We start from the raw sequence: 10,198 nt of genomic DNA on the forward strand, positions 1-10,198 counted from the left end.
TAAAGAGAATACATTGTGCATATTAATACCTTTAGGGATGGGACCTGCAAATTGAAAGTACTCATGGAATGACTTTACAATGATATGCTATAAAATTTTTCTATTTGATTAGGAGAAAAATACTCTATAATGCCATTCCATAACTGATGAAATTAGCCACTTAAAGATCCTTAATTTTAGATTTTCATTATTTTATTCTTTGTGAAAATGATACAGAACTGTCTTTAAAAACAGTTTTACTAAAAGAGTTGAAGGTTTTCTGAAAGAGTTGAAGCCCTATTTTCTTCGTTAGAAATTATGTTGTTGCACCAGTTGGGAAAGATTGTGACTGGTTATTAATGATTCAGAACTCAACATTGTTGAATATGGGTAAATACAGATTTTATTAGGCTTCTTTAGGTTGTTAAAAATTAACATAACATGTTAAATCACAGTGTTTCTTCTTAATACTTAGTTTTTCTTCTTTTTCTTCCTCCTTTCTTGGCAGGCTATGTCCAAGCATCAAAGAGAGACAAAAAATTTTTTGCCTGTGCTCCAAATTATTCTTACGCAGCCCTTTGTGAGTGCCTACGCCGGGTGTTCATCTACCGCCAGCCCACACCCATGTCCACAGTTCTTTACAACAGAAAGGAAGGCAGACAAGTGGGGCAGGTTGCTAAGCAACAGGTAGCAAGCCTGGAAACCAATGATCCTATTTTAGGCTTTCAAGCAACAAATGAGAGATTATTTGTTCTCACTACCAAAAACATCTTTTTAATAAAGATAAATACAGAGAATTAATTACTTGAACATGTTGGCTTCTTTAGACTGGAAGTGTATTCAGTGGTAACTGGAAAGCTGGACAGTTTATACTGTAACTGATGGAGTTTTCATGTGTTAAGAAAATACCTTACATGAATTTTATTTTTTAAAGGAAACTTAGAAATATATGAAAGAAATTGTGAGTATAAAAACTACAGAAGGAACTGACAAATTTAGGAAAAAAAAATGTTCCTGTAAAAATAGTGTTAGCAAGTATGTTTTTAAAAATGGCTCGAACTTCATCTTTTTTATGAAAGATGTTTAGTGTTTAAAAATTAAAATATTTATGGTGTGCTCTTTGTTTATTGATACAGTTTCTATGTTCTGTGTAACAATTACATGTTTAGTTTTAAATACATTCTTATGGGGTCCGAGGGATAATACAACAGGTAGGGCATTGCATTGCACACGGCCGACCCGGGTTCAATCCCTAGCATCTCATATGGTTCCCCGAGCACTGCCAGGAGTAGTTCTTGTGTGACCCCAAAAGCATAAATAAATAAATAAATAAATAAATAAATAAATAAATACTTTCTTATAATGGACTGAAGAGTTGAGGAAGGGGAAGTACCAGAGGAATGGCAGATCTCGTGTTACAATATGCAGGAACCTACATATTTCTCCCAACGAATCTTGATCCAGTTTCTCTTTTTCCTATTATTTTATTTTTTTATTTTTGCCTCTGTGGCAGGCACCTTTCTTCTTACTATTCTCTGACTTTGATCCAGTTGCTCTTCCACAAAGTCTAGCTCTTACCCATTGCTACACAATTGGGCACCCCAAAAGTCAGGGATTTAAAACAAGGATACTTTACAGTTTTGGTCATGACCGGGAAACTTGGCTCTTTTTTCTGCCCACATCTCATTCTTTAAGATAAACGGGGCTAATTCCCAACAAGGGGAGGAGAGCATTAATGGAAACCTCTGCTTCCATCATTTTTCATCTATTTTGAATAAAGCAAGTCCCCTAGCTAGGTCTCAAGTCGATCACGCAATAACAGTACAGAAGAATATGGATAGCGGGAAGTAGAATTTATCAGGGGGCCATTTGTGCCGCAATCTGCCACATTAACAATCATTGTCTTTATAGTTCTTACTGTTTGGAAAATATCCTGTTTTTATATAAAGTATATGTGCCATGAATTGTAGTTTTTTGTTATTCCCTAGGATTTCTTTTGTGCTTACTTGGAATTATGTTTATATAAAACTCAAGTTTACAGGCTAGGGAGGTAGCTCAGAGGGCTGGTCAGGCATGTAGGACCCCCGGTTCTGCCTCTGTCATGGCGTAGTCTCCTGAGCACCACTACATATTGCCCAGAAATTTTAAAAAAGGAAAAGAAAACAAAAAATAACTCAAGTTCGCATAGTAATAATTTAACGAGAAAGCTGAGACCTTAATGTAAGAAAAATAAAAAGAGATAAGAGAAAATATTTGCTCCTATGTTGTCTTGCCCATCTTGCCTGACTATTGACTGAATTAAATTTTACCAAGACTTTTCTGTCCTTCTCATATTTCTCTAGACTTTCCTGGGTAAAAGCAATTTTACTTCCCAAAATACTAGCAGTAGAATTAAGAACAAGTTTATGGGACAGAAAAGGGTGAAAAATACGGGAACTACATGTATGTTCTAAAACATTGTGTCAGAACGCGGTGTCCTAGAGATAAAAGGCATTTCTCAAAATGTTAAGAATTGTTTGTGACACTTGTAGTCCCAACAGTATTGACTTGGTATTAGGAAAGCCAGTACATATCACATACTTGAAATTATGAACATAGGTTGAGACAAAAGTTGAGTGACTGATATTGTTAGATCGTTTTAGTTTCCTTTGAAACAAGATACTTTGAATGGTGTTGCAGGATCAGAGAAATAGTTCAGGAAATAAAACACTTGCCTTGCATAGAGCTGCCCAGGTGTGATCCTGAGTGCCCTAAGTGGTCCCTGGACACTGCCAGGCATCTCTACTAGGCAGGAGCCTGAGCAGGCCGCACAGCAGTGAGAAGTACAGCACTCCCCCTCCAAAGGAAGAAATGATTAACTAAATCTTTAATATAATTTAAAATCTTCCTCAAAGATCATAAATATTCTTAGGAAATATATAAAAATACATTGCATTGTGACATGGAAGAACTGTAATTCCGTTTTCCCCAAGTGCGGGTCATTTAAATTCATCCAAATTTTTATTGTAGACATTGTAATCATGTACGTTCTTACATTTCTCTGACTGCATCTTGTTTTGTGTAGTGCTGCTGGGACTTTGGAGGACATGCTTGTGTTATTGTAGAGGAGTTTCCATCTTCCAGTGTTCTGACCAAAACTTAATTATGTAAACACAAAAAAGATCCTCAGGGGCTGCTGCTGCTGCTGCTGGACACGTGTGTTCATTCAGTGGCCCTGAGCCGTCTCCCCGCCTCCCCACCTCCCCAGGGCTCCCCAACAGAGACACAGACGGGGAGACGGGGAGGCTGGGGACCACAGTCCTGCTGGGATTTTGGAGGACATATTTGCATTATTGTAGAGGAGTTTCCATTTTCCAATATTCTGACCAAAACTTAATGTTTTAAATTTCATTTTAAATTTATAAGATGTTTAAAATTTTCACTGGTTTTCCTTATTATCTTTGAGACCAGGCAGGCATCCTTTAAAATGTTGACCATCTTTTTTTTTTCTTGAATTGACTTCGTATTTTTTGCCTGTTTTTCTGTAGTATAGTTGTCTACTTTTTAAAAATTAACAGCTTTTTGTATATTCTAGATTCTAGCCCGCACCAATTTTACATTCCTAAGTATATTGTTGCATTTCTTATGTCACTGCTAATAGAACCTGGTTATTAAAATATTTTTGTTTTGCACTAATCAAATTCATTAATCTTTCCATTATGTTTTTAGGTTGTAAGGAACCTTTTCAACCTTGAGATTATATGCATTTTCTTCTGATAATAATAATTGTGTATTTGTTTTCTGATAAAATTAAACTACCTTATTTAAATACTGTTTCAGGTTATATTGAGTTCTAGATAAGTACTTTTACCTTGACTGTTTTTACTTATTATTTCATCTAATTTTAGAAAAGCTTAACTTCTCATTTATTACCTCTACACATCATTCTGCCTGATTTTTATTGTTTAACTATATTTATCTAATAAGATACTTTTAGTGTCAAAATGCAATTAAAATATTTTTCCAGATTGGCAGACTAGGACAGTACTTGATTTTACTTTCTTTTTAGCCTTACAAAACTTAGTCATTATTATTTTTCTTTATAGATAATCACAAATCAAACATTTGGTATTCTCATATACAGTGATATAATTATATAATTATGTATAATCGCCCCTCTATGTACATTGCTGTGATCATTAGACACCATTCAGAGCATTGTTTAACCATTTTAAGGTCGTCTTTCTTCATCTATCTTATCCTTTCCTTGGCCCTTCCCATTAGCGACTGACTAGTTTGCCTACCTTCTGCTTAGGTTCTTTCTGAAGCATCTCAACAGTAGACAAACACTTTGTCTAGCACTTTCATCCACTATACACTTCATCCAGAGGCATATTCCTTCCCCCACCTTTCCAAAAACAGGATATCTACAGTAAAATACAATGTATGATGAGGGACGACTAGGTGATTTCCCTTATAGGATCAGGGACAGGGCCAGGATGTCTGCAGTCACTGTTTCTAATCAACATTGTTCTCGAAAAAATAAGACATCCAGATTGGGAATGAAAGAAAACTGTCTTTACTCCTAGGTTGTCCATTTATGTAGAAAATCTTTGGAATTCAATTTAAAACAAGCTACTAGAACTTTAAGTTAGTTTTACTAAAGTTGCAGGAAACAACGTCAAAACACAAAATTTTATTGGATAAAATTTTTGATGGAAAAGGCAAAATCTGGTAATAAAGGATTAAAAAATGAATATAAAGTATAACAGAATTTTTTATAGAAAGTTAGCTAGCAAGAATAACTGATATTACAAACACAAGAGGCATTTGCAATAGCATTGTATTGATGACTCAGAAGAGTTATTATAAAATGTGTCCTGTCAAATTTATAGACTCAGAACAGTCAGTCCTCGCACGATGGGGGAGCAAAAATACAGCAATAAAAGAACCTGCAATACCAATTAGAAAGCTGTTTCTTGCAAACTAGGCTAAATGCTCATTACAAAGGTACAGTACTGAAAACAATGTGTTATTGGCATCAAAAAAGACAAATAGATCCATGGAACAGAAATAGATCCATAGAACAGAATGGTCCAGATATAAGACATTTAGTCATAACTGATTTTAGACAAATAAAGGAGACTATTTTCTACAAATGCCATGGGAACAATTGAATTAATTAGGTTTACCTTCGTGTTTGCCCAAAGGTCCTAATCTTTGGGAATCTATAAGTTACCACATAGTTAAGAACAGTAAATGGACTTCACATAGAGAATCTATGCTGTATATATATCTGAGGTTTCCAAATTTATTTGACCAGTCGCCCCCATTCAGAAAAATAAGGTTACTCAGAACATCTCTAGAAGTTTATCTAAAGTGAGTAAAGTCTCCCTCCTCTTCATACCATTGCACTGGCAACTACTGTTATCTCTTGGTAGTTCCAGTGGAGGAGGGTTGGTGGTATCACCCACTGTGGGATGGATTGGTCTAGTTATACTTTAACCCTGTTATAGTGTATAAGGCAATGGGAAGATTATAAAGGTAGGAAAAGCGACATCAAGCTGAAGGCAGGGATTGAATTTATGTCTTTGTTCAAAAACTCAGAAACTACCAATTATGCTGGCTGACACTAGAAGAAGCTAGAAAAGCAGAGGAACAGGCTGTCTAGTAGGGTATGCAAAGAGTGATATCACCTTAACTTTGGACTTTCGGCCTCAGATCTATGTTATACAGAACATACTAGTAGTATAGATTTGTTTAATGTCACCAAATTTGCGGTAATTTCTTAAAGCACCCAAAGGAAGCTAATGGCTTTTTACCAAAATTTAAATGAACCAAAGATCTAAATATAAAACCTCAAGATGAAACTTGTTAAAACAAAAAAATAACAAAATTTATACATCCCTAGATTAAGGTATAAATTTCTTGCTTGTGACATAAAGAGCAAGATCTATTTAAGAGTACATTGATAAACCATCAGAATTAAGAAATTATGTTTTTGGAGGCCTTAGAATAATGGAAGATAAATCACAAACTTAAAAAGATCTTTTGCAATTCCCACTTCTAATAAAGAACTAGTATAGAATATAGACTAACTAGAATATATATGTATATATATATATATACACAAAGAACCTCTAAAACAATAATAATTGAATAAATTTTTAATGAGCCATTGGGAAACAAATGGTCTACTAGAGCTTTAAGTGCATTTTAAATAAGCAGTAAAAAGATGTTCAGCATAATTAAATGAAATTACAAATGAAAGCAAACAATGTTTAAAATGCTTCAATATAAGACTTCATATCAAGTCTTGGCTATAATGAGCAACTGAACTCTCAGCCACTGGGAATATAAAATGATCGAAGCACTCTGGAAATGTTTGGTAGTTATATCTCATTTTAAATAAAAATGTATATGATCCATTCCTTCTGCTTACCTATTCTCAATATAAATGAAAGTTCACAATCTCACAAAAACTTGTGTATAACATTCTTTTTAATAGCCTGAAAAGAGGCTATCACTTTGTGATAGATTGTTGCTCAAAAATGTGTTTGTGTGTATATATATGCATATATATACACACATTTATATATACATATGTGTGTATGTATACACACATACATATCTATACACACCAAGATGGGTGAATAGCAAAATATGCTGCAAGTAGTCAAAGTGCATACTATACTTCTGTTTAGGACAGGATCCTGATAGGATCCTGAAAGTACAGGAGGTCAGGCATTTAAATGTTACATGCAACAGACCCCAGTTCAGTTTTTGGATTACAGAGCCAGATACAGCCCCTAAGTACGAGTGTGCCCCCTCCCCCAAAAAACAGTATTTCTAGAAAGTGCCAACAAGTCTATATGATAGGAAATATTAATGGTTGCCTTTTAAATGCCAGATTGTCACCTTTGACCTCCATCCTGGGGGTCTGTCACAGAGAATGAGATAAACACATCAGGAGACAAACTATCTTAACTTTAGGGTCACCTGGGCAGTCATCCCAGAGCTTATTCAATACTTGTTGCTTCCTCATTGCACACCAGGCTCCCAAATAGATGAAGTCATTGTCCGTTGACAGACATTAAGGATAGTTAAACTAAGGATAGTTAGCTTGTGACCATCCAGTAGGTGAACAGCAGAGGCTGGGCTTTTTTACATAGCCAATCAGAAGGCACCTTTAAATTATAAAGTCCTGATAGTTTCCCATTCTTAGGGGTGTATCCCATTCTTGGGGTTTTTGTTAGGGTGATCAATTCTCGCAATTGCCTGAGTGGAAGGTATTGAAAATGAGGTATTATAAGGGTTATAAGGAAATACTTTGGAGAAAACAGATATAGCCATCTTAATTGTGGTCATGTTAAGTCAAATTTTATGAATAATTTAGTCAAATTTTATCATTGAAACTTGGAGGTTTATATAAATGACTACTCGATTCTAATTATTTCTCTGAGTTTATTGAATTTTATAAATGTTTCTACTGACATAATATTGTATCACTATATTTTTTTAAATAATTTTGAACTATCTGGTATGTATTTTCCTTTGTTGTTTTCTAAAACCATATCAAATTTTATTGTATTGTCTTTCTATAATATCTTTTAAAAACCATACCATGCTTTGCTGTATAATCATCACAGCCTATTTTTTTTTTCAGTAGTACCAGTATCTTGAAAAAAATTTTTAAAGCTTGACATAATGGTTGCAGCTTTTTATGAGAAATAATAATAACAACAACATGCATGCCATAAAGTCAACAATGATGATGCAGTGAATTACAATCTTTTTGGGTGTTGCTGATTCCATCCTTTCACTATGACCTAATCCAATAGGTCCTTTTCATTTTCCTGATCATAGAGATGTCACTAATTTACACCCAACCCATCTATGTATATTGGGTACCAGTGATTTATAATGAACATTTGCTGATTTGAGGAACAAAGACTTCTCACACCTGCAAGTAGACTTTCCACTGCAAGTATACAAACAACCAAAATTGTCATTATGATAGAGGGAGAATCTCTCAAAATATGCGGCCAAAGGAAGAGAGCAAAAGGCTCTGAAAGGGAAAATGAATCTTGTTTATATCATCCATTCTACCTCATGCTAGATCTATTCTTGGATTTTGAAGGTGAGTCACCAGTTTCTCTTTTTGACTAAACTGATTGGTCAAGAAAGACAATTCCAGGATGAAACATTAAATGTGAAACTCCTGACATTGAAACTAATCCTAAGATTTTACTGTTAATGAGGTTAAATTGGCTATAAGTAGCTTCCAAAATACTCATTTAATAAATTTTTTAAAGCCAGATATTTTTGTCTTCAAATAATATTTACTGACTCTCCTCAAAAAAGCACCTTTTTCTTTCAAATAGTTTGATTAGTGGAGTTTAGTGTTTTATATGTATATTATCAAAATACACAAATAGTGATAGTTTTATTTTTCTGATTTGGAATGCTTTTTATTTTATTGCCATATTAACAATATTTTTCAATATAGATTGTTGATATCATGATTTTTATCCTTTTGTTGATGTGATATATTGACTTGTATATGTTGAGTCATACATCCTTGAAATAAATCCCACTTGGTTATTGTATATGATCTTGTTCATGTATTTTAGATTCAGTTTGATAAGATTTTATTGAGAAGTTTTACATATATGTTCGTTCAGAGAAATTAGTCTATAGATTTCTTTTTGTTATTGTCTGGTTTATTAGGATAATGGTAGGCTTAAAACATTTGGATGTATTTCCATTTTAATTCTTTATAAGAGTTTAAGAAGAATTAGCATTAGATATTCTTTAAAAATTTAGTAAAAATTACAAGTGAGGTGGTTCTGTGCTTTTGTCTTTGGAAGACTTCATTTCAGTATTTTTGGTCTTCAAATTTTCAATAAATTAATGCAATCTGACAACAGGCTACAAATTCATGTACACGTATCTGTTGTGTCTCTATACATAACCAATAAACTGAAAGAGAAATTAGAAAACTGCCATTTACAGTCATGTCAAAAAAATTATCTGGAAACAAACTTAACACAAGTGGTAAAAGACTTGTTTGTAGAAAATTAACGTATGGTGAAATAAGTAGAAGACACAAACAGAAAGAATCTGTCCAACATCTTTTAATATAGATAATGCAATACCTACCAAAGCATCAAATGCATTTTCACAGAAATAGAACAAAGTGCTATAATTTTCATGGAACTGTAAAAGAATTTGCCAAAAGAAGGCCAGAGTTGGGGGGGAAAGAACTGAAATGGAGGCATGGCTCTCCCTGACTTCACATTATACTACAAAACTATAAGCATGTAAGCTACAACATGGTACTGAAACAGAATCAGCACGTACTTTAGGGGTATAGAATTGGCAGACCAGAAATAAACCCATATATATGGACAGCAAATTTACAACCCAAAAGTGAAGTGAAGAAAGGAGTTGCCTAAGTAGTGTTAGGTTACTGTCTTATGCACAAAAGTTAATACAAATGGATTAAAGACTGTTTTGTATGTAGAAGAAAACTGGTAATATGCTCTTGACATTGACTTTGGGGATCTTTGTGTGTACAAAGGCAAGGGAAGGAAAAGCAGAAAGAAACGATACATCAAGCTCAGATTCTGCAAAGTTCGAACAAAATAAAAAGACAGGGACCAAGAATGCAGCTCAGTGGTAGAGTATATGCATTGCATATGCGACACCCTCCGTAGGTTGGATCCCTGGCACTGCAAAGAACTCCCCCCCCAAAAAAAAAGATGTTCTATCAAATGGGAAAAGATAATGTAAACCATACACCTAACATCAATATCCAAAAATACATAAGGAACTCAAAAAACACAAAAAAGTAACCAACTGAACAGTGGAGCAAGTATCTGAACACATAAACCTCCCCAACAAGTATGTAAGTGGACACAGCACAGGGAAAAAATGCTCACTATCTCTTACAAGATAAATACAAATAAAAATGATGAAATATCACCTCATACTTGTAAGAATGACTTACGCAAAAGAGAAGGAACAATATTGCAGAAAAAGAAACCCTGTATACTGTGAGTGGATATACATACATATGTATATGTATGTGCACAGACATTGTCTTATATATATATAATTGTATATAAACATTTATATATAATTTTATCTTATTTGGCAGGGAGGAGGTCCCAGTTATGCCTGGGTCATTAAACTAACAAGGAGTATGCTCTACCGCTTGAGTCAAATCCCTGTTCCC

The 10,198-nt window shown here is 34.1% G+C and overlaps 1 protein-coding gene across 1 annotated transcript in view; it reads left to right on the forward strand.

The window, feature by feature from the left end:
• NUDCD1 (NudC domain containing 1) overlaps positions 1-8,900 on the forward strand; it is a 72,122-nt gene extending 63,222 nt beyond the window's left edge. The window contains exon 10 of the mRNA XM_004607665.2: positions 488-8,900. Coding sequence (XP_004607722.2) covers positions 488-780 — 293 coding nt within the window. The 3' untranslated portion in view covers positions 781-8,900. The remainder of the gene's footprint in view (positions 1-487) is intronic.
• Positions 8,901-10,198: the final 1,298 nt, after the last annotated feature.

Source organism: Sorex araneus, chromosome 2 (genome assembly GCF_027595985.1).
Source record: "Sorex araneus isolate mSorAra2 chromosome 2, mSorAra2.pri, whole genome shotgun sequence".
NCBI classification, from domain to species: domain Eukaryota; kingdom Metazoa; phylum Chordata; class Mammalia; order Eulipotyphla; family Soricidae; genus Sorex; species Sorex araneus.